The 27,642-nt window shown below is 46.8% G+C and overlaps 1 protein-coding gene across 1 annotated transcript in view; it reads left to right on the forward strand.

Moving 5' to 3' along the window:
* The window catches only part of CASZ1 (castor zinc finger 1), a 102,874-nt gene that overhangs the window by 70,970 nt on the left and 4,262 nt on the right, over positions 1-27,642 (forward strand). The window contains exons 5-19 of the mRNA XM_054291861.1: positions 599-667; positions 4,968-5,058; positions 7,094-7,258; positions 9,642-9,814; positions 10,512-11,380; positions 12,897-13,038; positions 14,160-14,223; positions 16,841-17,001; positions 19,918-20,040; positions 20,544-20,879; positions 21,539-21,737; positions 22,260-22,431; positions 23,954-24,102; positions 25,396-25,630; positions 27,025-27,318. Of these exons, the coding sequence (XP_054147836.1) occupies positions 599-667; positions 4,968-5,058; positions 7,094-7,258; positions 9,642-9,814; positions 10,512-11,380; positions 12,897-13,038; positions 14,160-14,223; positions 16,841-17,001; positions 19,918-20,040; positions 20,544-20,879; positions 21,539-21,737; positions 22,260-22,431; positions 23,954-24,102; positions 25,396-25,630; positions 27,025-27,318 (3,242 nt within the window). The remainder of the gene's footprint in view (positions 1-598; positions 668-4,967; positions 5,059-7,093; positions 7,259-9,641; positions 9,815-10,511; positions 11,381-12,896; positions 13,039-14,159; positions 14,224-16,840; positions 17,002-19,917; positions 20,041-20,543; positions 20,880-21,538; positions 21,738-22,259; positions 22,432-23,953; positions 24,103-25,395; positions 25,631-27,024; positions 27,319-27,642) is intronic.

Raw genomic sequence — 27,642 nt, forward strand, 5'->3', positions numbered from 1 at the left:
TCCTAACCATGTAAAATAATCCAGGCTTATGTGACAGTTGGGGTGGTTTTCTCATTGATTAAAATACATTATCTGTCTGTTAGAATTTTGGGGTATCTATGAACCAAAGAGGCATTTTAAGCCCCATTCAGGGGCTGGAGCCACTGTTCCCAGAGAAAAATGGGCAATAGCTCACAGTGGCTGGCTGAGAGACTCCTTTGCAGCTGAGCCAGGGGCAAAGCTTCTGTGCACACAAGGGCAGAACTGCCAGGTGCCTCAGAGAGGTGTTTGCATGTGGCCATCACTTTTTTGTATAGGCATTTTTTCTGTAGAAACAGGTTTTTGTGGTTGATCTTCTCACTTTCTCCAACAAACTGCTCAGAGTCCTGCAAAGAAGGAACATGCAGGAAGGGTGGTACACAGCCTGTGTGTTTCCCTGGGAGAAGAAGGTACAGGATTTGAAGAGCAAAGGGGAGGGAAATTAAACTTATGGGTGTCTTTGCTGGTACCCTTCCCTGGGTCCTCTCTCCTGATCTGTCAGCGGTGTGTGAGAGAAACAAGGAGTTTAAGCTGTGCCCTGTTCCTGCTAACCAGCTCTGCCCTGTGTGTCTCCCTTTAGGAATGGATTACCCACTGACAAACCAGCCGTCAGCGAAGACGTAAATATTTACCAGAAGTATATTGCCAGGTAGGCAAAACTTGTGACTCTGATGGGGAGAGGGCTGGCAGTCAGAAGATGGAGTGGTGGTGGGAGAGACAAGGTCTTGTCTGGATCAGGTGTTTAAACCAGACATTGGCACTTCCATTTCCCGTGTCATCTGTGCTTGCCCTGTCCCCCTGGCCGGGAGAGCACAGCTGTGAGAGGGACACAGTCATGCCAAGAGCATGCTCAGCTCCCTGGAGCTGTTGGACTTGGTGACAAATAGTGGAAAACTGCTTCACTGAAGAAGCCCAGGATTTAAATGGGAGTTCTGCCTCTTGGCTGTCGTTCTTTCTGTCCACTGCCTTTTTCCCCTACCATGTCTGCAGGAGGCAAGCAGAGAGCATCTCAGCTCTGAGAATCTCGGCCAGAGAGATTCACAAGTGACTTGAGTTTAGGGAGCTCTTGGCATCAACATGGGATGTTTATCCTAGAACATTTTTGCGGCTCATTTTTCTGATAAATCCTCACTGAATCAGGTGCAGAGTAGGGCACCTTATCACAGCTGTGGGCATGCTTAGGTCAGGACAGTGATGCTGAGAGGAAGCCCAAGGTTGTTGTGGTGGGACAAAGTGAATAATGCCCCAAGAGCCAGAGGGACAGAGGAGATGATTGCATAACACCTGCCTGGTTTAGAGCTCATGGCATAAAGGGTCCACTAGGCTCCATCAGTAATGTGAGAAGCCTCCCAAGAAAAGCCCCCTCTATCCAGACAGACACGAGGGCAGCAAGCAAATGCTTCTCTCCAGGGAAAAACTGGAGGGTTTGCTCCCACCAGCACTTGGGCACTTATTAATGAAAGGGGAAGGGAGTGTGTACTGTGCTTTCCCACCTTAGCAGAGCCCACAGAGAGTCTCCTGGGAAAGTAAAAGGAACATTTTAGCAGGGAAAAAGAGTGGGAACAGCACTCTCCTAGCTCAAGAATGGAATGACAAGTGACTTAATTTCCTCCCTTTTGCCCAAATGTAGGAGAAGGGGGCAGAAAACCCCATGGGAAGAGAGGGCATTGTGCCACCACAGGCAGCTCCTCAAGCAGCAGTTCCCTCATGTGGGAATTGGCTGCCTCAAGGGACAGTACAGTAGTGGAATATATAGAATATAGGAAGGAAAGCAGGGGTTTAAACTCACGTGCCGTGTTTGTTTACCCTTACCCCAGGTCCAGAAGGAGCAGCATCCTTTTATTTCTGAGATTGCAGGAATTGCAGGAATTGCAGGGGGAGAGGAGGTGGCACCTTTCTGTCCCCCATTCCCCTCTCAAGCAGAGAACTGTAAACACTTCAGCCACATGCACTGCTTCTGGAGCTGTGCAAGCCCCTTTCCCTGGGTCAGGCAGGTAGCTGAGAGAGGATTGTGAGCCACCTCAGGGACACCACATCCTGCTTAAAAGGCTCCGCAGGCCACCCGCTGCCAGCACAGCCACTTCCCTTCAATTTACACACATTTAAAAAAAACAGTTTAAAGCCTTAAAATCAAGGGGTGGGGGGAGAAGAGACACAGCACTCTTATGTCTGTACTGCATAATTAGCTTAATGAGTTTGCCAAAGCCACTGCCAAAAGCTGCCCAGGGATAATCCATTCTCTCACACAACAAAACAAAACCTCTTACTTAGCTAGTTTGGGTTGGGTTGTTTTTCCCCCTCCTCCTCCCTGTATATTTATAATTAAAAAAAAAAAGACCACAGAAAAAATTATTATTATTATTATTAGTGCCTCAGCAGATGGTGCTTCTGGCAGCACTTGCTTAAATATTTATTTCTGTGTGGGTTTCCTCCCCCCTTGTAATTGGGGTGGGTTTTTTTTTTCTTCTTTCACATCATCGTTACAGAGTAATGAGTCTGTAAACACTCTCTAAGCATGCTGACTTCTTTATTTATTATTTTTATTATTATTTATTTATCAACTCTTGCCAGATCAAGACTTTCTGGCAAAAGAAAAAAAAAAGGTGAACCGATTAATGTGAAGGAAGAGGGAGTGGGTTGTTCTTGTGCAATTGCATCTATGTGTCTGTATTGACAACTTGGGAGTTTGGGTTTGTATATCAGTGTGATGAGCTGGTCTGTGAGTTTCTTGTTTCAGGTGTGTGTGTTTGTGTCTGTTCATGTGCATGGAAATTTATGTTTAAGTAAGTTCAGGGGGTGTGGATGTACTGTAGAGTCTGTGCATGTAAATGTGTGTGTGTGTGTGTGTGTGCATGTAAGTGTGTGGTGTGTGTAAGCTTTCCTGTTATGAAAAACCTAAACAGATGCTGCGCTTTAAAAATTAATAGCTTTGAACTGTTTCAAGTGTCAGAAGAAACACAGGATAATATAACCCTTTAGGAGCCCAACCTTGCACACTGAAGGAGCAGAATTTCCCCCTTGTGCTGGGTTTGCCACTTCCCTCCTTCCCCCACCACACTTGGTGGAACACTTGTTTCTCCCTTCCAGTGCTGTAGACACCACACACACCTTTCTGTGGCACAGGGTAAGGAGGATAGGAGTTGGGAGTGCTGGAGTGCTTGTTTAGCTGTTGCTGTTTTTAAAACTGAGCCCGTGTGTCATTCCTGCTAGGGTGCCTCAAATAACTCATCTGCTAGAGTCAGATCTTGTTGGTGTCTGGCCCTTCTTTTACTCCAGCTGGCATCTCTGGTCCCTTTGCATCGTCCTTTCTGATAATAATTTGAACTGCTTTGTATTTGTCAGCAAGGTCTGTATCATCCTCCTCCCTGCCTGGCCTGCACCGCACAGGTCCCCAGCCCTTTTCTCTTTTTTCCCCATCACATCAGTAGAATAGAGAGGAAGCTTCCCACAGGGCACTCTCTTTCCTTGAAGAGCTGCTGATGGTGCTGCTGACATAAAGCCCTGGACTGGCAGGACCAGCTGGTTATGCTGTGGAGCCACATGTCCCTGGTCAGTGCCACGGTGGCTCTGGTGGCTGCCCTGGACAGGCTGAGCAGGCACCCAGGCGTTGAGCAGGAATCTCCTCCTCTGCTCTCAGCTCCACACCTTTGTTTGTGCAGCCAGCCCTGCTGTTTGCCTTGTGGTTTGTTTCTTCTCTGCTGCTGAGGTTTGTTCCAGTTTCTCAATCACCTGTTCTGACGTGATCCTGATTTCCTGCAGTATTTCTTCTCCTTCCCCAGGGAAAGGCATGTCTGCTCCTGGCATCTGTCCCTGTCTCCCTTTGTGAATGCTGAGGCAAAGAAGTCATTTAATTTTTTAGCAATGTCTATCTTTTCTGTCAATTAAGTCCCCTTTCCATCTCCTAGAGGCCCTGCTGTCTCCACAGTTGACCTCCTCTTCCTTGCTGTGCTTCAGAAATGGCTTATTTAGTATTGCTTTTCATCTAGACTTTTTCTATCCCATAGCCTCGCGTTACCTCACCTTACTATGATCTGTAATCTTCCCTGCTCCTGCCCCATTCCTCAGCTGCCCCAGGACACCCTCACTCCTCTCATTTTCCTTTTTTATCTGTTGCCCTTCCTCATTTCTTTCCCATGCCCTTTATCATATGCACTCCTGCTGTGTTTAGCACTTAAGTGACGCGAGGAACCTTTGAGGAACCTTTGAGCAGATGGTACTTTATCTTTGAATGTTTCTCCTCTGAGTCCCCTTCTCTCCACTGCTTTTCCCTTTCAAGCTCTTCTAGGGTCCTCTAGAATATACACAAGGGAGTTCATTGCACTGATTACCCCATTACTGGATCATCCCTTTGTGCCAGTTCCTGGTGTGTCTGTCAGTCAATAAATTCTGCATACTGACTGTTTGTATGTAGGTATTACACAACAATTCTGTCTTTCTGGTCTTTTTTGCCACCCTGTATGTCAGGAGTTTTCAACTTTGCTGTATGCAGCTTTTCTGATATCCTACTAGGTGGGCTAATACTTAAAATTTAGAATCCGTATTTGCCCAACATTTATTTGTCTCCTTCTGTCATGAGAGGTTTCTGAAATTTGCTGGTGCGGTATGTAAACTCTATTCTAGAATTGTGTGGTGTTTAGTTCTAGGAACCCTCCTTCCTTATGCTTCCCCAAGTAAACAACTTAGATAACGGAGATGAATTCCAAGGGGAAAGACAGATTAGGGATGTACAGGACCCGAGTGATCCGGCTCAAGAAGCACCTTTAAATAGTGACAAATAAGCAAGGGAAGGCGCAAGGGTCACCATCCTTGGAGGGGATAAAGGAGGTGGGGTTTAATGCCATAAACATGCGAGATAAAAGCAGGAACAGGACTCAGTTTGTTTGTACCTTGCTTACAGGCATTGCTGCCAGGACAGTGGTTTACTGTGTCTCCCTCCCTCCCGTTTGCAGGTTCTCTGGCAGCCAGCACTGTGGACACATACACTGCGCCTACCAGTACCGAGAGCACTACCACTGCCTCGACCCCGAGTGCAACTACCAGGTACAGCAACGCTGCGAGCAGTGTGCGTCCTCCTGGGCTCCCCTCTCCCCTGCATGCACATGCCCTTTCACTGTGCTGCTCTGGAAGAGGACAGGATATGTTCTGAATTTAACAGAACTTTGTTTTGCTCCCGTTTAACTCAATCTAATACCGTTTAACCAAACTCAGACCGCTACAATGAGGAGCCAAATATAGATCAGCTCAAGTCAGTGGGAACTACTCCACATTTATATCAGTGAAACACCAAGAGCATAAAATGTGCTGTGTTACAAACTGTGCCCGAAACTAGGGAATGCTGATCTGTTAGTCTGTCTCTTTCCCTCCTGCTGCCCGAGTGACTTTCTAGCAGCAGTATCTGCAACAAAACACGCAGTAAGACCAGCAGCAGTGTGGGATTTGTGGGGAAGGCGCGGGGGTAGGAGCGATGCTGTAATTGCTGGGAGAATTGCCAGGGTATGCACGTCAAGCCAGCAGGTCACGTGCTGTGTTTGTTTACCCTGATCCCAGGTCCAGAGTTTGACACTGGCATTTCTGTGGTCAGGCTGATGCGTGAGCAGCAAGCCCAGAGTTTGCCTCTGCCGTGCACCAGACACAACTCCAGCCCTGCCCTGGGAGACCTTTGGGTCTCGCGGGGCTGAGCCTGACCACAGCAGAGGAAGTTGATCTGGAGCTGCTGCGCTTTGCTGTGGGTTTCTATTGATCAAAGGAGAGTTTCTCTCCGGGATGCACGTACTGGTCCTTCCAGCCCAGCATCAAGTAATCAAGATGAGTCTATCCCAACTGTGACACAGATATCCCTGCTCCAGAAAGAGAGAAACACAAAGGATGGAAAAACAGAAAAACCTATTATTATGATTGGCCTCATGATTATTTCCTAAGGAGTCTGGAAGCTGCTTGCAAAGGAGCTGTCTGGTCTCGCAGGGAATAAGGATTTAGGCTGCTTTTTAAAATGCAAATTATTTTATGGCTGAGATATATTTTAGAATAAGTAACGCTTTGTAATAAGTGGGCACAAATTAACAATGATTGGCAATAGCAATCCTGTATGTACGCCCTGGGAAATCATGGCTCCAGCCTCCAAGGGATTTCTGTTGAAATCTATATCCATATATTCCCGTGCCAATACCAATGAGATTGATCAGGATTGATATTATAGGAGGAAAGAGTGGAAGTGATAATCATTTGTTTCCTATGAGGCAGACTAGAAAAGTTGTTAAACATTAGAATACAGGCCTTTTCAATTACTGCTCAAAATAAATGGATATTGATTTCTTTTAAAAAAATCAGATTTACTTTCTCACCTTCAGTGGTAAATATTGATGTCTGTGGGAAATAGAAATAAAAAGCTTCATTTTAAAGGCACTTAGCCTGCTCTGACAATGGGGTACCCCCTCATTGCTTCAAGAAGATAGAGATTGAAAAGGATATTCTGGTCATACAGATTTAGCTCTGAGCTGTTTTTCTGTAGAAAAGCATCTTTTTCTGTGACTTGAAGAAAGTCTTTTGTCCCTGTTTTCCTGATAAAGCTATCCTACATTCTAGGGGACACAAGAGACTTATAATGGGAGGACAGTGTAAAAGAACAAAGGGTTTATCCTGATTTCTAGTCCAACATGAATGTGGCAGCCAGTGTCTTGCTAACCACTACAGTGAGTGACTTGGAAGCTTGGCTTAGTTGCTTGTAGGCTGTTCAGTTCACTGGTTTGCTTTCTAACTATAGCACTTCTTGAGATAGTAGCAGATAAAATTATGTTAGAAGACCTGCAATCTTAAAGCTGCAGGGAGCAGATTCTGGGCATCACCCCAGTGCCATGTTTACTCTAGAACTTGTGTATTTACTTTCCCTTTACCAAGAAGATGCACGCACACAGCTCCTCTTTAATCTGATTCTCTTGGGGTGGTTACTGCCGAGCTTTCAACTCCTGGTTGAACTCCCATAAGTTTATTACCAACAGCAAAAGGCACCCACCCTGCCCCGGGATCGCTCACCCACTGGCACCACGCGTGTCTCACATCTGTGTCTGTATCTCTGCAGAGATTCACCAGTAAGCAGGACGTGATTCGGCATTACAACATGCACAAGAAGCGGGATAACTCCCTGCAGCACGGCTTCATGCGCTTCAGCCCCCTGGACGACTGCAGCGTGTACTACCACGGCTGCCACCTCAACGGCAAGAGCACTCACTACCACTGCATGCAGGTGAGAGCCCCCGCAGGCTCCTGGGCTCCTGGGGCTCCTGGGAGCTCCAGTGCTCTCTGTCAGACAGCGTGGGGCTGTGCTGAGGCACAGGGGGGACATTCAGAGCCCGTCTGACTCAGGAGCCTCGCTGGCAAGTCCATGCCCTGTCCTCACTGCACTCGTGACGAGCGCTGGGAGTGGCAAAGGGAAGCCCCATTCTCAGTTTTTAAAAGCCTTGTCCAAAGCAGGTCTCAAGGTTTTCTCAAAGTATTGGATTTATTGAAGCAAGTCCCATTCTCTGAGACTCAGGAACTTCTTTAATGCCACTGCGCTGTCTCTACTCAAATCTGATCTGTCCCTCCCTTGAAACCAGACTTTCTTGTGGCACATCTGCCCTTTAGCACTGGGTTAATTTCCTCCATAATCAATTTCTAAAGTAATTAAACCTTAATGTCACATATCTGCACTTAACACCCCTGGTTCTCCATGTCCTTTGCCAGTGGCATTCATGTGTGGTGTAGGCTGAGAGCTGTGTTCCAGGGTTCAGCAGCAGTGGAGCCAGAGCTGGAGCTGCTGCACAGATGTAGCTGTGATGCTTTCACTGCTTTAGACATGAACACACCACATTGTTTGGGTCTTGCCCTGAAAAAGTGCAGTTTTACAAGCAGAGTGATCAGCCAACCCTTGGTGACAGATTTTCTGATCTGAAAAGTCAGGCTCATTCCTGACCTGTCCCAGCAGTTTAAGACCCCAGTTAAAGTCACAAGGCCTTAATCACATGCTTAAATGCTTTGCTGGGATAGACTTCAGCATATGTTTAACTTGAAGCTTTCTGAAGTCAATGGGGCTTAAGCACATACTCAAATGTTAGGCATGCACTCAAGTTCTGTCCTGAATAGGGACTGGTTGAAGCATGTGCTTGCAGCATTTGATAAATTGGGAATTTCATGTGTCTTTCTCCTGAGGACTTTTTCTGTTAGCACTTCCATAATATTGATTATTTAATTCCTTCAGTTGAGCAGGGTGGGATTTGCTTGATTTCCTTTTTTTAGAGCACAAGGAGTGTTTCACAGCCTTGAGGCACTCCGAGTTCAAATAGAGACCCTCGCTTACACAGCTATATATGGCTAATTCCATCCTGTGCCCACTGTCTTCCAGTAAAGTCATGCCCATGTAAGCAGTGCCTTACAGGAAAGGTGTCAGAATATAAACTCCCAATTAAAGAAAATACTGCTTAAATGGCAGAATTTGTGCCATCCATCACATGGGGTTTTTTTCTTTATGTCCATAATTGGTGTGGATAAAATTCAGTTAGTTGTTTATATAAACTGACATTTTTTTAGGCTTTCGCACCAAGAGCTGCATTGCAAATTATTCCTAAGGACGCTTTTGTTTAATTCTTTTTTTTAATGCCATGCAGGGCCTGTCTTTTTTCAAGGTGTCAGTGTGGAGAGAGAGAGGCTCTTTTATATTGGAAATAGCTGGAGATCCTTTTTATTTTTTTCTCCGGGTATTTGTCATGGGTTTTGTTATTGCCTGTTTGAATCAACCTGGGCTGAACTAAGGGGTGGTGTTTTCCTTCTCTTCATTTCTGAGATGGTGCAGGCATTGGCACATGTTGTGCTAGAAGAAAAGGAAAAAAATCCTCCCTCAGCAGGGCTGAGGACGTTTTCAGATTCCAGTGGGTTTTTACTCAATATGGCAAAGTTGCCCCGCTTTACCCAGAGGAAAGCAGGTTTTCAGCATTCCGTCCTCATCACAGCATTCTCATTCACTGCACAAGTTTAAAATTATTGAGGTGGGAGTCCTGAACAGTGACAGGGAAAAAAAGTCACCAGTTTGCTAAAATCAGCTGAACATGGGGTTTAAGATTTGCTAGAATGAAACCGTTTATTACAAGATCAAAAGACTGGTTGGCCTCATGTTGCACCAGCATGCCTTACCTCCCAGAAGGACTAAAGAAGTAAATAACTTTTTCCCACTCAATTTTGTATTCCCCAAATAGATGAAATCCTACTTTGTTCTGTGTCACTCCAAGATAAGAAAAAGCAACAGCATCTGTTAGTGTTCTGTTCTCTTTAAGAGCAGAACCCTACGAACTGCTTCCCCAAGCAGGCATGCTTATCTGGAGCTGGTATTTTATCCCTCCAGTCCTCCCTTTTTTTTTTCTTACTGGTTCATGCCCAGAGAGTTGGTTTGTGTTTGGTTTTTTTTTTTTTCACAACTGCTCTATGCTCTATCAGTCTTTAGATTGGGAATTAAAGTGATGACTTAATACCCCTAGGAGAAGCACACAAATGGAACTATTAAATGTGCGTGTGCTACCCATGTATTTATTGCTGCTGGTAATAATGTCAGGCTGTTAAACCGGTGTGCTGATGACTCCTCTTTGGGCCCGGGCTAGGTGGGTTGTAACAAGGTCTATACAAGCACCTCTGACGTGATGACCCACGAGAACTTCCACAAGAAGAACACGCAGCTCATCAACGACGGCTTCCAGCGGTTCCGTGCCACCGAGGACTGCGGCACCGTGGAATGCCAGTTCTACGGGCAGAAAACCACTCACTTCCACTGCAGGTGAGACAGCAGGGAGGGCAGGAGTCCTGCCTCACAGCCCTGTGGTCTGTTTGCCTCCCTCTGCCAAGTCATAATTCCCCAAGTATGCACAGGGACTTGATTTGCCCCGCTGTGACCTTCTCAGTATTGCTTCTGGGAGAACTCATATACCAGAGTAGATGTGAATTCCAGGATTGTGCCACAGACCACTCTGAAGGCAGGAGTATGATCTGAGGAGAGGATACCCACTAGGAAACAGAGCCTAGAATAATTAGGGAAAGAGACCACAGTGCTCTTCAGAGTGCAACCGTGGGCCATTAATACACTGCTAATGGCACTTCCATGGTAGGATTCTCTCCAGCCAGCTCATCCCTTTTGGGGCCAGACTTAGCCTTCTGTACACAACTGCTCTTCTACTGATTTTTTAGGTATTCAGGAAGAGTAGGAAAGCATAGTTTGTACCTTAGTCCCTTTTACGTGCTGTTTTGTTGGAACTTTTAGTGGAGAGTGCCTGTATTCCCATGTTCCTGTGGCAGTTCTGCAGAGTGGAGTGAGCTTCCCAGCTGTCCCACATGGCAGCAGATCTGCTGGCCTGGGTGTCCCAGGTTAAGCCACAGACCGCCCCTCAGCCCCTGTGCTCAGTCCTTGTCCTAGAGGGAGGTGGGAGGCAGCAGCTCTGCCATCACTGCCAACCACCCTCTCCTCGATGCCCTTGCAGGAGACCTGGGTGTACATTCACCTTCAAGAACAAGTGTGACATTGAGAAGCACAAGAGCTACCACATCAAAGATGATGCCTACGCCAAGGATGGCTTCAAGAAGTTCTACAAGTACGAGGAATGCAAGTATGAGGGCTGTGTCTACAGCAAGGCCACCAACCACTTCCACTGCATAAGGGCAGGCTGTGGTTTCACCTTCACCTCCACCAGCCAGATGACTTCCCATAAGCGCAAACACGAGCGCCGGCACATCCGCAGCTCAGGAGTGCTGGGCCTGCCTGCCTCGCTCCTGGGCTCCAAGGACAACGAGCAAGAGGAGTCCAGCAACGATGACCTCATTGACTTCTCCGCCATGAGCTCCAAGAACTCCAGCCTGAGTGCCTCCCCGACCAGTCAGCAGTCTTCCGTTTCTCTCATCGTCCCAGCTGCGCCCTCCTCTGCGGCTGAGCTTGCTTCCTCACAGGCCGCCAAGTCTGCCAACAGCATGACACCAGCCACAAAGATCTCTGGCCTGCTTTCCCAGGCTCTTCCTAGCAATATTCCCTTGGCCCTGGCGCTCTCCAACTCGGCACTTCCTGGAACAGCTGGATCCTTCTTCCCCATCATCCCCAGTCGGGTCTCCACACCGCTTCCTGCCAGCTCGGCTAATCTGATGACTGCTGGTTCTTCTGGCACCAACCCAGCATCATCTGCTCCTACAGATTCCTCATCCCAGGCAGTTTCAGCATCTGGTGAGCCAGTGGCTACTTCTTCGCCTGCTCCAGCAGCCTCTATAATGGAAAGGATCTCTGCTAGTAAGGGATTAATCTCTCCTATGATGGCCAGGCTGGCAGCAGCTGCACTCAAGCCCTCTGTGGCACTTGAAGCAGGTGAGTTACCTGATCATTTGTGACAGTGGTGGAGGCAGAGCAGTGCCTGGTGACTTGGAGGAGAGTGAATGAGAAGCCACCCAGTTGTCCATGGGACTGCAGTTGGGAAGGGGGTAGAAAAGGAAAATAAAAGGGAGAATGAATTTGGCTGTGTCTAATTAACCCTTGAGGAAGGCAGTCTTGCCAAGGTTTCCTGCGGAGCTTGGCTATGCCCACGTGGCCAGAAGAGAGGCAAGAAACATTTCTGCCCATGAAAGGAGTAAGCTCTTACCAGAGCTGAATAGTGTTGCCATGTGTATTTGGCTACAGGCTGAAAAGAGAGGGGCACTCCATGGAAAATAGAAATTAAGAAAAAATACCTCAGCCAGTACTTGCAGGCTCTGCTGAGACTGTGTCAAGCTTTAGCTAGGCCCAGTATCGATGGTCCTGTAGCCCCTGGCCAGTTGTTTGCTGATCTGGGGGCTGTTCTGGGCTGAGCCAGCCCGGCCCTGGCAGTGCTGCCGATGGCCCCGGCTTCCCAGGAGGAACGGGGGAGTACAAGGAAGTGATCTGATTAAAGAGGGAGGAGAACCTTCACATACTTTTAAAATTATTGTTTGAAAAATTGTTTCCTAAAGCAGAGAAAGGTCATTGAGGGAACTATTTTCCTTTATTTTTTAATAAAATGCCACTTGCTGTCTGAGAAGCAGCTCGCCGTCAGCTGTACTGCCGGAGGGTAAATTAATATTTTAGTCACTTGGGGATTGTGGAAAAAAACCTCTGCAGACATGTTTCTGTCAGCAACTTTTTCTCCCTCCTTTTTTCTTTGCCGTTTCTCCTAATTTTTTCGCTCCAATTTGTTCTCTTTCGTCCATTCCCCCTCCCCACCCTCCCTCCTTTTTTCCTCTCCTCCTTTAATTTGACTTCTTCTCTCACGGGCTCGGCACTGCGCCTCCTCCCGCAGCAGGAGCGGTCCCCGTTTTGGCGGGGCCGGAGCCGGTGCTGTCACCTTGGATCGTCCCGGCGGGGCAGATGCTCCTGTGGGCAGGCGCACTGCCGGGCCGGCGCTGTCGCTACGGCAACGCTGGGGCTGGGGACGAGCAAGGGGGCTTGACTAGCAGTCGAAAGCTGCCACATTGCCTCAGCATTAACAGAGTCTTTAATAAACGCTTAAGAGGCAGCCCCGCAAATTAGTTATGACAGTTTGTGCAGAGAATCAGGTCTCCCCCACGCTCCTTCCGCCCTTCTCCTTTAAAGGGCCCGTAGCCTGGACAACTTTGACATAATTTTGCAATAATTATCACTTGAAGAATTTCCACGCTGGAGTGGACGTCAGAACCCATCATGTCAACTTGGCAATAAACGCTGACCAGCAATCCCAGTACTTCCCTCCCCCCCCAACACTTTTTCTTTGCTTTTTCCACTTAGGCACTGATGCCAATGATTTAACTTAAATTATTTGCTGTTGTAACCTCATTTTAGACCTATGCTTTTAATTTATTTTTTTGCACTTACTTTCACTGTATTTCTTGAGCAGGTAATGGACAACCAGCACCTCCCGGGCGGTTCAATCCAGTCCAGGTGAAGCAGGAGCCTGCGGAGGCCATGGGACCCACACCTGCCACCAGTCAGGACCCCTTGCAGGAGCACAGCTTGGACCTGAGTGTCAAGGACCACGGGTGAGAGAAGTGGGCAGGCAGGAGCACTCAGCACTTCCCACACCAGGCTTTGGGAAGTTTCCTTACCTGTAAATTGAGAGAGCGCAGCGTGTTGGTGAAAGGCAGCTTCACAGTGGTTGGGTTGAACACCCCAAAACTGGAGGCTGGCTCTGCTCCCCATTCTCCAGGTGGTTTTTTGGGCTCACAAGCACCTCCTGACTCTTCAACAAGAGCTGCACTTCTTCTGCTCCCTTCTGAAAATCGAGCCACTGGCAGAGCTGTTTTCACTTAGTCCTCTTGTCAATTGCTGACTGAAACTGCACCACTGCCACACCTCAGCACTCTTAGCAGCAGCACTTGCACTGCTGTAGTCTGTTGAATCAGGGCTAAGGGAAGCACATTCCAGAGAATCTGGGCTCACTAAACAGCTGGGTGTCAGGCTCACTCTGCTCTACAGTTGTGGTGATGGTTGTGCAGGTGTGAACACACCTGTCTCAAAGCATGTGTCCCACTTGCCCAGCATCTCTGCTGAGAACAGGAGTGTTTGGGGATTGTGCCGTGTGGAAAAAGAGCAGAGGAACTGATCCTGGGGATAAGTGAGCTCCACTTTGACCTTTGTATCCATTCCTGCCCATACCTTATTTAAACAAGCCTCCCTTTGGCAGTCCAGCACTTGGAGCCAACTGCAGAGATCCTGAGGCTGCCATTCCAACAGCATTGTGCCTTGCCTTCCTTATGGCCCAGGGGATCCCTGTCCCTGGCAGCATGAGCCTTTGTCAGCATCCCCCCTGCTTTTGTGGCATTTTTGTGATAGTTCTGAAAATTCTAATGGTATAAGGAGTAAAACCTGGGGGAGGTAATGAGGTAACAAACGAAGTGTGATGGAGTGGACACCAGGGGAAGAGGTCCGGGCCATTTAGTAGTTGAAAGATCTAAATTCTGCAGACCTGAGGGCCTCTTTCTGTCCCTCTTGGCTGTCACAAGCAGGCGAGTTTGGCCTGCCCAGGGGAGGGCTGGCATCATTCCTTCCCCCTGGATGTAGCAGGTGAGGAGTGAGGCAGCCTGAAGGGAGAAGGATTAATCTCAGCGCTCCCAGTCCCTGCGCACATCTTAACTAAACCCTGTTGGTTTGTGTGTTTCAGTAATGAATCAAATGGCCACACAGTCTCAGCAAATTCATCTCTTTTATCCTCGCTTATGAATAAGGTAAGAGCCATCCATCAAACGCCTTTCATTCCCCCCACCAAGAGAAATTAAAGCTGCGATAGCGGGGAAGGGGGGGGGAGAGATGCGTTTGTTTTTTAATGTTTTGCCTCTAATAAGATGAGTTTGTACCATTTAAATTTTGAGACCATTTTTCATCGGGTATAATTTCAGAGCCACTGCTTACGAATTAATTTAATGAACTGGCTGAAGAAATATATTGCCGCCTCTGACACCTTTTTTTTTCCCATCCTTTCTAGACAGAGGAGAGCTCCAAAAGCTTTTCTTTCTTTTTTCTTTTCTTTTCTTTTCTTTTCTTTTCTTTTCTTTTCTTTTCTTTTCTTGTGAGGGAGGGTTTACTTTTTTGGTTTGGGTTGGGTTTGGTTTTTTGTTTGTTTTTGTTTTCAGAACCTGGCAACTTCTATCTCACTTCCCTTTTATAGTTATTAATTTTGTTTATTTACTTAAAATAATTTTGTTTATTTGCTCTCCCTCCTTCATTTGGGGAGGGAGAGAATAATCTATTTTTATGAAAGAGAAGAAAAAATTAGAAGTTTTGAACCAAAATCATCAATTTCTGTCTTTCTGGTGTGAGTAATGGTGTCTAACAGAGTCCCCTTTACTGTGTCCTAGAATATTTATTTTAGATGATGCACAGTTTCTTTTTCCTTACTTTTTTGTTAAATTATACATCATCTCAAATGTATATTTCTCTTTCACATGATAAATTCTACTGTACCAAGATTAATTTTGTGGCTGTATACAACTGCTGTAGAGATCAGGGCACCCTTTGAGCCACACTTTAATATTCTGCTATGTGATAGGTTTTATAGGCATTACTGTTGCCATCCCCTTGGCTCTGGGTCTTACATGCATCAAGGCCATATAACCCTCAAGAGAGGGCAAAGTGACTTTGCCTGGTAATCTCCCACCTCCTTTCTTTCTTATCACTGTTTGTCTCTGTGTTGTTTAATTTCTGCATTTATCCTTATGTCACTTTTCTCCTCCATTGGCTTTCTGTTACACTGGGGTTTCGATTTTCCCTTTTAAACTTAATTTCTTATTGGTTTCTTTGTATTGTCCCTTTAGTGTTTCCAGATATGCAGGTCTTTCTTTAGTGAGCAAATGTGTTTAGTAGCTCTGCTCTCTGGGGTCACGAGTCATTCTGAAGGTCCCAGATCAGAAAAATTCTCTTTCAATGGAGACTTCACTTGAAAATCTCCAGGATTATATGTGATAAAAGTATATGTTTACAAAAAAGCATTTCTTTGTGTGCAGTCTGACATAAAGTTCTTAAAGTTGTGCAAAGCAAACGTAGTACAGGTGCAAACTAGGAGTCAGGTTAAAGGACTGGGATTAACCAGTGAGATAAACCAGCAAAGAGTAGAACCCACTGTGTGTGTGACTGATGGAACCAATTCCAAGACTGAAGATTGCAGAACCAAGCTTAGTTTGCTCAGGAAGACATCACACTTGCTTCTTCCTCCGGCTGCACACAATTTCTGTCCATGGGGGAATCCTTCATTGTTTCTCCAGGAAAAAAGAACAGGAAAAAAACTTTACAGAAATGGAATTACCAGTGGGAACACACGACCTGAATTTCTGATTCCAGCCATAGAGAGTTGCAGTCTCCACACAGCAGCAGGGGCTTTACCTTCAGGGGGCATTAAGAGAGCCTCAAATAACCAGGATTCCTGAAGCCTATTGCAGTTTATTTAGGGGGTTGTCAGGCTTAATTAACTGATATTTTTAAAGGGCTTCGAGACCCTCAAGTGGGTGGAGTTTCCAGTGCAAGTATTGGGCCCAATCCTGCATTTTATTCAGGCTGTGAAATTCGCTGTTGTTACTGAGGGTAATTGAGAGCACAACAGAGAAAGAAAGAGTCTGGAAAATCATGCATTTATTCTGAAAGAAAATTTTCCCTCTAGGCAGGCTTGAATAACTTCATTTTTCTATCCTGCACATTTTACACCAGAACCTCTAAACCTTCTCTGTGTAGATTCCATTTGAAGCCTTTCACACAATGCAGATTGTGAGACCAAGTCCTGCTTCATGGAGGATGTGTCCATTTAGCACAGAAGAGTGACACGATTTTATTATTGAAGTTAGTAAGAATTTTCCAAGAACTTGAGACAGAATTTTTCCCCAGTCGAATGAGATTTTCATCCTGTACCCCTCACACATACATCACTTTAAAGGAGACATCCTTGTGGCTGGGATAAGATGACTGAACAAACTAGAGTTTGCCAGTTCTACCATCAGCGATTTGTAGGAGCTACACAGGGCTGTTACTGTTGAAGCTCACACACCTTTTCCATAGTCAGCTAGGGGATGTCTCTCTTCACCTCAGTTTCCTGGTGGATAAAATAGACATGATGCTTCATTACTTTAAGAGATCCATAAATAAATATTGAACAGGCACCTGAGTGCTTCATGATGGGTGGGTGGAAGGGGCAAAAGTGTGAGGTGTTACTGACTTTTGCTGATGCAGTTGAAGCAGCCTGCACTGACTTTTTGCCATCTTTTTCAATCTTTGAAGACACTGCTGTCTGTGGGACAGCCCTGAGGGTGGCTGTGTCTGTGTGCTGGGCTTGATGCCGTGTCTGTGCTCTTGTTCCAGATGTCCAAGACCAGTGCCAGCCTTGGCAACCTGCTGAACATTAAGACAGAAGGCGAAGGCAGCCAGGCTGGGGCTGGGGAGCCAAGCCAGTACCTGGGCAAGGCAGTGAAGGCTCTTGTCCAGGAGAAGCTCTCTGAGCCATGGAAGATGTACCTGCGCCGGTAAGAGAGCGTGGAAAAGGGGAAATGCTTCCTTTGCTGTGTCTGATTCACTGGCTCACCCTGAACAGAGTTCTGTTGAGTTTAAGGGCCTGATTCTGTCAGACACTGGTCACCCAGAGCACACTTAGCCCTTGGTGGTACCTACCTGCACCGGATGCTAATGTCTGATAAGAAACATCTGTCCACATAGAATTATTTTGCAAAGGGTTGTTGAGAACCAGATACAAGCACAGATCTTCATGTAGTTCTGCTGTCCTGGACTTCACCTTAGGCTCCTCCTTATGACCCTGCAGTTCAAGCCCAGTGCAGCTGTGCCCTTGGCACTGCACCTGTGTGAGACCATGGCCACTTACTGACACAGGCCAGTGGTGCCTTGACATGCTTCTGGGGCATTTCACCTGAAACTAAACAAGTTTGGGGATGTAGAGGCATGGGAATAAGGAAAAGAGTATGGGACTTGGAATGAGTAGGAAAGGAGATTCAGAAAGAAAATGGAGCAGATCCAAAGCTCACCCACACACAGACACATGCACATCCACGCCCAGACAGACACGTGCTCTGAGGGCACACAGATACACCCAGGCAGACACAGAGGTTTGTGCTCTGACACAGAGAGTCACCTACAAATGCCAGTGCACACTTTGTAAATCAAAGGCTTTAATGGGGAGCACTAGAAAATCTTCTGGTCCATCATCCCCTGGCTGGTGTGAGGTCCCTCCTGGCAGTGCATTTGCATTTTGTCTGGTCTGGTTGTAATAGTGCCAGGCAGTGGGGCTATTTGCTTGTCTCTTACCCCCTAGTAAGTTTCAATGTCACAACTTTTCCATGGTATGCTGCCTGAACTCCACTTCTTGCAGTTTGGTTGCAGCTGTTTGTATCCCCTTGAACCACAGCAGATCATCCCTCTCTGCAGCTGGAGTTCAGACAGTCCCAAACTTTTCAGCATTCCATTTAACCAGGCCTCCTTGCCTCCTTTAATCTGACTCTGGATCAGTCCCTTGTGCCTGCAGGTCCTGTTGCTTTGCTGTTGTTCCCTGGATGGGGCAGAATTGGCCCCCTCCCGACAGAACAAACCTCCTGACCCCAACAGGCAGCTCAGAATTTGTTTGTATCTACACAGAATAATGTCTAGTACCACGTTTATCATCCTCTGTGACACAGAATTGCTTTTAAAGTTGTTTAGTGAGTCCCCAGTGTATAAAACATCCCCACACCCAGGTGTGTTTGTTGTGTGTTTCCAAACACGATTCTCCTGTTCTGAATGCTCCCCCTTGTCTTGCTAAACCTCTCTGTGCTCTTTTCCTCCTCTTGCACTGTTATTGCCACCTCCTCCCAGCTTACTATCTTTGTGAATTTCATAAACACGCTGTTTACTCCTAGATTACTAATTAAGATGTTAAATAAACTCAGACTAACCCAAGTCCTCCTCTCAGCACTCACACAATGCCTCCTCCTCCCAGCTCAGTGTGGTGCTGGTTGTCATCAGCCTTTGTTTATGGTCCCTCAGCCAGTTTCAAGCCATGAGGTGGCATTACATCCAGGCCAATTGGAATTAATTCTAAGCATATGCAAGACTGAATCAAATGCTTTACTAAAATCCAAATATATTGCATCCCTTCATCCACTAATTTTGTAATTCTATCAAAAAAAGCAATTAAATTTGTCTGGCAAGATTTATTCTTTATAATCCTGATGCTGTTTATTGCTCATGGTTCCTTTATCCTCTAGATGTTTAATGATTTTCTCCTCCCTCTTAATATTTGTTCCATTACTTTACTGGAAGGAGAAGTTAAGGCCAGAGGTATGATAATTGCCAAAGATGACTTGTCTTTTCTTTTTCCCCTCAAAGAGCCAGTACCTTGACTGTTTAATTTCTTTTTTTTTTCTACTTATGTAGTACCTCCCACTTCTCTATGGCTTAAAAACCAGCAAATGGTAATGTAATCAGTTTGGGAGTTAATTTCCATTGCACTTCAGGACATACATCATCCAGACTGACTGATTTGTATTTTTCGAATGAGTCCCTTTATCTGCTCTTCTAGAAGGTCTTCACTACATCCCAAATTCTTTGCTTTAGTTTTCTCATCCAAAGCAAATTTTATAATGCAGCCATTTTTGATTCATCACCTCTCTTTTTGTGGGAGGCCTTCTTTCCAGGCTCAGCACTTCTTGTCTCTGATGAAACAGCCCCTTTAGTCTGCAATAACGTGGTTTCTTCCCTCTTACCCCACAATTACTTTCCTTCCTCTTCTCCCTGCAAGCCATAACTGACAGCACATGTTGTACATCCACAGACCTTCCTTCTCCAGTACAAGTTTTTTCTCTTTCCTTTACCCTCCCTTTGGTGAGAGGTCCCTCCTGGGACCATGCAGGCTGCTGTTTGCTTCTTGCTTTCCTGCTCATCAGAGCAACTGTAGTTTGTTGTACCTTAATTATGCAAGATTCCCTTGTTAAGTTTCAAATCCTTCCTGCCAGTGTTTCTTAGTTGTTTTCTTGATTCCCTGTGATTCTGGAGTTTCCTGAAATCACAGGTATTTGTGCTGCACTTACAAAGTCCAGGGAATCTCAGCAATGGGTGAGCAGCGACACCACGCTGAGCTGGTTTTGCCCTCTTGGCCATTTGCTCCAAGACATATCTTGGATAACGTGGTGGGTTTTGCTCTGGGGTTTGCATGGCAGAGTTGTTGTTCTGTACATCAGGGATAGTGCTGTGCAGTATTTCTGTAATTGCTGCTTAGGGGATGCTTCATCTCTCCCATCTGAGAGATGCTCTCCTATCCAGGGGTGGATTCTGGATCTAGAATTACTGTTGTTTGTGGGAATGCTAATAGAGTTGTAAATACAGAAATAATGTCTGTTCCAACTCCACTTCTCTCCTGGGGCCTTCCCTGAGATGGGCTTGTCTGTTTTGGCCAGGTTTGGCACCAAGGATTTCTGTGATGCCCAGTGTGACTTCCTGCACAAGGTGCATTTCCACTGCGTGGTGGAGGAATGTGGAGCCCTCTTCAGCACCCTGGATGGAGCCATCAAGCACGCCAAGTGAGTGGGAGAGCAGGGGCCAGGGAAGGCTCTGCACTTCAGGAGCACCCCAGGTTCCTTTTGAGGCAATGGAATGTCCCAGTAAAGAATGAGTAAAGCTTCCAGTGGCCATTCACTTGCCTGAGTCTGCAGGGGTTATTGCAAATTTAAACACAGATCTGCTAGCATGGTTGGTCTCTCCTGTTGGATGCTTCCCTGTGAGCAGGAAATGTCTGAGCTGCCAGACTGAAGCTGCCCCACAGATATTCTCAGTGGCTGCAGTGATTCTGGAATTTCTCTAATTTTAAGGTTTGGCACCTGTCTCCACCCATCCTAATGATTCCCCTTCTCTTCATAGATGATTTTAGGATGGCCCTAAATCTTTCTTCAAAGTCTGCAGAGCCCCTTTTAGGATTTATCCACACCAATTTGTTTACAGGCTCCTGCCACATTCTTGTTGGTGTTTAATCAAATTACATGAAATGGCCAAGGCTTTATGTCTGAATTGGTGTCGTGTTTTGCAGTTTTCACTTCCGAACTGAAGGTGGAACTGTGAAAAGCAACTCTGAGTCTCCCTTCTCAACTGCTACTGAGAATAAGGCTTCACTGGCCCCTTCATCACCATCTGCTGCTTCTGCCACCATGGCCAGTGCTCCTGCCCTTGAGGTGCCCACTCCCAATCCAGCTGCTATGCCCTCTGCTCCCACACTACTTGCTTGGAAACAGCTGGCTTCAACCATACCCCAGATGCCTCAGATCCCAGCATCAGTGCCTAACCTGGCAGCCTCACCCTTGGCAACGACTTCCCTGGAGAATGCCAAGCCTCAGGTCAAACCTGGATTTCTTCAGTTCCAGGAGAAGTAAGTTTGAGCTACCATTTGCCTCCTTCTATCCTCCCCAGCCAGCCTTTCCTCAGAGCTGCAATACCACACTTCTGCTCGCCCACTGAGAAACCTGCCCAGAAAGTACTCTGGGCTTGATTTCACAGAAAAATTATTTTTGTGAAGTCTAGGAAATACTTTAAGGTTTTTGGGTGCATCTGAGAACAATTTTAGGCATGAGTTTAGAAGATAAATGAAGCTGGTGATCTATTTATCACTGATGCCTGTTTTATCCCTTGTGAGAGCTGTGCAGAATTAGAGGTATCTTTGCAGTATGTTTGACAATAAAGGGTTATTGGACCAGAATTTCATGCACTGACTGGGGGTGGAAGGTACCAAACCCATTAGCTGAGAGAGGGGCAGTGCTGGTCTTGTCAGATCAGGGGAAGCCCTGGCATCCTGCAGTGGCCACACTCGAGTTGTGCTTCCTTTGGACTTTAAATTGGAAAAGTGGAATTGTAGGAATTGTAGTAGTGTTGCCAGCCTCAATTTCCCTGAAGAGGAAGGTGGCTATGGGAAATCTGTGGGCCATGTTTGGAACAGAGGCTTCAGCTGGGCTCCCCTTGAATTAAATCTTGGCAAAGAAACAAATGTGTGAAATGAGTGAAGGTGATGATTGGGTTTTGGATGTGTTCCAGTGATCCCTGCTTGGCAACAGACTGCAAGTACGCCAACAAATTCCACTTCCACTGTCTCTTTGGGAACTGCAAGTATGTGTGCAAAACCTCTGGCAAAGCAGAATCCCACTGCCTGGACCACATCAACCCCAACAATAATCTGGTGAATGTGCGAGACCAGTTTGCTTACTACTCCCTGCAGTGTCTCTGTCCAAACCAGGTAAGAGCCATTCCAGAGCAGTGTTCTGGCAGGGCTGGGGAGCAGGAGATGAAGGATCAGGCAGACTGACTCTCCAGCAGGAAGTGAGGCTGTGTGTGGCTTTCTTGGCGTTACTACAGAACCATGGAAGTCATAATTACGTGGTCTGGAAAACCATTTGGGTTTTATCAAGTGGGAAATTATGATGCTTTTGTGTATTTTTGAATTGGGTGAAGTGGACAAGGGAATGAGAATAATCTGAGAGACACAAGATGAAATAGAATAAAGATCTGTGATGAATCCAGGGAAAGCCATGAGTAAGCTTTGAGATATCTCAACAGAGAATAGTGTATTACAGAGTACACGACAGCAATGTAAAAAGACTCGAAAGAGAACAATGTGCAGGGCAGGAAGATAAGATGGGATCTGGAGTATCGGTGCAGGCCCCTGTGCCACATCAGAAGGGACAGCATTAGCAGCAGGCAGTTGGGAGTGCGTTTGTTTAGAGCTGCCTAAAGCCCATCCCTGTGTGCTCCCCTGCAGCACTGTGAGTTCCGCATGCGAGGCCATTACCACTGCCTGCGCCCCGGCTGCTTCTTCGTCACCAACATCACCACCAAGCTGCCCTGGCACGTGAAAAAGCACGAGAAGGCAGAGAGGAGGGCAGCCAACGGCTTCAAGTATTTCACCAAGCGGGAAGAATGTGGCAGACTAGGTGAGTTTTGCTCCGTTTCTCGTGTGGTGTGTCCCACGTCCAGGCCAAGGATGCCGTAGGTTAGAACCTGCACGTTATGCTTAAGAGGTATTTGGTCATTAAATCACTAAACAAGAAAGGCAACAAAACATAAAGCAGTTCCTGGTCTGTCTGGTTGAAGGATGTTTTCACAAATAGACTCAAGCTAAATTAATAGGGACTGTACTATACAGAATTGTATATACGAATTTGTCTGGACATAAAGCTTCCTCTTTTTTCTTCTTTTTATCTAATTGTCAAATCCTTTGTGTGTGTGTGTTTGCTGTTTGGCACTCTGCACGTGTCAGCAGCGTTTGGTTTGGGAGGGATGGGGTGCATGGGGTACCTGCATCCAGCACCATGTGCATTTGTGGGCTGGCCCTGCTGTGCAGTGGACACACATTTAGCCAGCACCCTGCATTTGCCTGCATAGATAGAGGTGGCTTGGTGGGATGGTGTAGGTGTGTATGGTTTTACCAACATGTGGACTCATTTCTGCGTGTGTACATCCCTGGGGTTTATGTTGTGCATTTATAGACAGCAGGTGCAGAAAGCACTGGCCTGTTTTAAGGGCTGTGAATGTTTCTGAAGAAGCACACATGATAGATATTTTCAATTATGTTTCTGTGTGTAGAATTGTGTAAGTGTGTATGACTGGGGAGAGAGAGGTGAAACATACATATATAAATAAAGGTGGATGGCTGTAGATAGATGAGTAAAAAAGTGAGCCTGTCTGTAGGTCTCTACCTATGTGCATGTGGCAAGGGAGGATGGGGAGCAGCAGATTCTGAGCACTGATGTAGCTGTGTTTGAGCTATTACAAGCCACTGTTTCTGAGCTCTGCAGTGTGGGTTTGGGGTTGTCCCTTCATGGTTTGTGCTCGCCTGGCACGCGTGGCTGTGGCCACGAGGAGCAGAATGTGTGGAGTGCTCTGTGCCAGAACCCAGAGGAATTGCTGTTGTTCAGTAGCTGCCCCTATTGCACAACAGCTTTGGAGTGGCAATAAACACTTCTGGCTCATTCCTGTCTAACCAGAACACACACACTGTCCAGAGCTAGAGTTGATATGAGACTGCTTTTCTGAGAGCACAGTTAGAGGGGGGAAAAAAAGAACTTTTCCTTTCTAATCTAATTATGAGCATGTAGTTTGATTGCAGTTTCTGTGATACAGCTAAATGTCCTGGTTTTGTTCTTGTTGTAAAAGAAAAGGCACTAGCTAAGACTGAAGAGTATTAGGCACTGCCAGATGTAATGGCAATGTTCCTTCCTTTATAATGGCACAAAGAGGGATGGGACTAGGCTGAGGCCTTCGATCTCTGTACACTGTAATCCCCTCTTGCAGTTGCTCAGCAGGCAGTAGATTGTGAGTTTGGTTTTTTTCATTCAAGACTGTTCCTGAATAACCCATGGCCACTGATAATGTTCTTTCCAATCATCTTCCTGCTGGTCCTGCTCCCTCTCAGAACCTTCATGTGCAATATAAATGTGGGTTTTGTGTCTGCAGGCTGCAAATACAACCAGGTGAACAGCCACTTCCACTGCATCCGAGAGGGCTGCCAGTTCTCCTTCCTGCTCAAGCACCAAATGACATCCCATGCCAGGAAGCACATGAGAAGGATGCTGGGGAAGAACTTTGATCGTGTTCCTACTCAGGTAACGCCTTGTTGTTGAGGCTGTGGATGAGTAAAGATGATGAAGCATTGATTGCAAAGCATTGCTTAGTGCAAACAGTTTTTCCTTGTGAATTTTATAGAAAAATATTGAGAAGGATAACACTCAAATACTCATATTTACAACTTGCACTCTCTCCCAGCTCTTTCAATATATACAGTTGGCTTATTAAAATTAACATGCTTAGGATGTGGAGGAATTGTGCTGGTTAAAGCAGATATTTCCTGTTACATTTAAAGAATTTACCTAGGATGGAAGAAATACCAATCTTGACATTTCTCTTCCCTTATTGATGTGGATTTAGTTGGGGCATTCCCTCTCCTCTCTCAGGAAGTAGCAGAGTGATGCAATTGCTGCTTTACTAGGACAGAGAGCAGCTGGCAGATTAGGTCTGGAATGGAAGAGTTTCCTCTTCCTTCCAAAGGACAGCATCCCCGCCACCTCTCACTTGTTCTTATCCTTTAGTTGTTTCATCTGCCATTGACTTGGTGGATGAAACAAGCTGTCTTTATTTAAATGCCTGTGGCTGATCTGACCCTAAGAACATCATCTGGTATATGGAAATCAAAAGAGACCATCTGTAGAAGCAAGATGAGAACCCTCTTTCATTCCACAACATGGGAATAAGAGGTCCCTGTTAGTTATTAACTACTGCCAGTAAGTGAACTGTTCGAGTCTAGTGCTGTTGGATTTAAGGAGTTCACAGATGCTGAGGAACTGGTGTTGCTGTTGTGGCAGCTTTTGGTCTCTAATAAAAACTTTAGGTACAAGAATCAGACTTAGGAAGATTTAACAAAAAATTTGTCTTCACTACTCTTGTAGCACATGCTGAGTCTAACCCTAAGAATTGTAGTGCACACTGGGCAGAAAATGCTGTGTTTAACCTGCATCTTTCAGGGGCTCAGCACTGAACTCAGGCATGGTTCCAGCATCTGACTGCAGCAGGACCCCCAGGGTGAGGGGGCAATGCCAACATTAACACCTCCTCTTTGGGAACACATCAGAAGCCACACACCAGGATGCTGGTGCCAAGATTAACACTGCCAGCTCCCCAGTGCAGCACAATTCACATGCCAGGGTGCCTGTGCCAGCTGCAATGCTCTGAGCTCCAGCAGGAGTCCTGCTCCTGCCCCAGTGCCACGGGTTCCATCACAAGCACGTGCCAGCCATGCCCCACGAGCTGTGGCAGAGGGAGATAAACGTTGCAGACAGATGGGTTTGGTCCTGGTGTCTTGCTTTTGGTGTGAAAGTCCCCCTCCTGTTTTCCTGCTGCAGGTTATTGGCCACACTCCAAGAAATGAAAATCTCCCCCAGGTTGGCAGCATGGCACCCAGCCCAGCCTCATCAGGAACCCCAGCTTCCTTTCAGGGACCCCCAGGCATGATGGACACTGAAACAGAAGAGTACATGGATTACACTGGCTGCAGCCCTGGGGGCATCTCCTCCGAGTCCTCCAACATGGACCGCAGCTGCTCCAGCACTCCCGTGGGCAATGAGAGCACATCAGCAGGTAAGGGAGAGGCTGTGTGTGAAATGGATCCCCAGCTGCCTGCTCTCCTGGCAGATAAACTCATCAAAAGAGGCCAAGGGACAGTTGCACCTTAAAGTACACACTGTGCCAACTTGAGTAGTGCCTCACACTAACCCAGCTCTCTCCAGCACCTGAGAGAAGAGGTCCATCAAAATATACACCTCAAGTATCCAGGAACATAGCAGCATACCGTTGTCCTCTCATTAAGAGAGGTTTTTATCCTGGGTCTTGGAGTTGGGTATATTTTAATAGTTGACTTAAAAAAAAAAAAAGAAAAAAAAATAATAGAAAAAAAGAGCTGTGGGCCCCTTCTGTACTTGGAATTTTTTCAGGTACCTCTTTGTATTTCCTCAAGCAGCATCCAAAGTCAGGCACTTTATTGTACTGGTGAAGTACAACAGCAGATTGACATACACAGGGGATAAAACCTATCACATCTTCAGAAAGCAACATCTAAAAGCAGCTCCCTGAGCTCCCTTCCTCACCCAAGAACTCTTGTTCCACTTTGTGCAGTTGCACAGAGCAGTCCCCCTTCATCCCCTCTTTTGGAAAGCAAGTTCCTGCCCTGTTTGCCAGGACCATGCAGAGCCATCTCCCCCTGCCCTGCATTACAGGCTCAACTCACCAGGAGTCAGATACCTGGCAGGAATTCTGCCATCATAGAGTGATGACAGGGGTCTCTCTGCTGTACCTTCCCAGGGTTTAGTGGGATATTCTGCATAGGCTGCCTCAGTTTGCTTTAATTCCATACACATTTTCCTAGTTTTCTTCCCCCTCCAGGTAAAGGCCATCACAGCAGTCAGGTTGTTGCGCTGCTGGGTCGTGGCACTGGCCCCTCGACATTTTGGCACCTCCAGAGGGTTCTGTGGGGCACTGGTTCCTGGCACACTCTTCTGTGCCAGTTGTGGCCCAGGTGTAGGAAATGCCCCCACTGCTCTCCAGGCAGGGAGCAGCTCCACCTGCCCCAGGTGCCAGAGCACCCTTACAGCTGGGAACTGCAGCAGGCAGCAGCCCTACAGATGAGCAAGGAGCAGAATGACCAAATGAATCCAGAATTCCTGCCTGAAAGCCTGTGTCTCTTCCCCCATGCCATAAAGGCACCTTACCTCCTGCAGAGACAACTCTCCTCTTCCTGGTGCTGTCAATTCCTCACCTTCTGTTTCTTCTCTGTTGCAGTTCTGTTTCATACATTTGTGAATGTATTTTTCCATTTTCATCGTATTGCTTCTGCTCTTGGGTTCTCATTTCAGTTCTTTTGTTTCTTGGTTTTTTTGGGTTTTTTTGTTTGGTTCTGTTTTATCGTTTTTTCTTTTCTTTTCCTTTTTTTTTCTTTTTTTTTCCCTGCTTTTTTTTTCTCTCTCCACATTCTCCAGGCTGCCTGGCTCCTTCTACCGCGCCTGCCGCTGCCGATGATGCCACCCACACTGCAGCACAGCCTCCACCACCATCTCTGCCTCCATCTTTCTCACAAGCCCTGCTTAGGTCTCCCCTGCCCTCCCTGCCCTACCTGTTCTCTCCCTCGTGTCTCTCGTACTCCCTGCTCAGTGCCACGCTGGGAGCCAGCAGAGGCATTGTCGTGCCTGCCGCCAGCACCGCTGGGTTCTCGCCCATCGTTGCCACTCCAACTCCAGTAAAAAGTGACGTTCCCTTAGTGCAGGATGCAGCAGGTAACACTTGTTTGCTTTCTCTCCGTGTCCCGTGCCCAGCTCTGTCCCCTCTCGCCCTGCCCACGGTTTTGCTCTGCGCCTTTGGGTGGGCAGAGCAGCACAGGCCGCTCTGTGCCTTGGCAGGTGTTACCCCAGGGCCCGTCCGTGCCTGCTCCTTTTCCTTGCTGACACAGTAACCAAGGGGAACAAACCACAGCAAACCATTCACGGGCATTTGGATGAATGACTGAGAGCAATTGCCACCAATTCCTAACTATGAGAAAAACCTAACAAAACCCACAGTTAACGTGCATTGTCAGTGTCTTGGTAACCTCAGAGTGGCCA

The sequence above is a fragment of the Melozone crissalis genome, unplaced genomic scaffold, assembly GCF_028551555.1.
Source record: "Melozone crissalis strain CALT ecotype California unplaced genomic scaffold, PUWL_Pcris_2 ptg000107l_1, whole genome shotgun sequence".
NCBI classification, from domain to species: domain Eukaryota; kingdom Metazoa; phylum Chordata; class Aves; order Passeriformes; family Passerellidae; genus Melozone; species Melozone crissalis.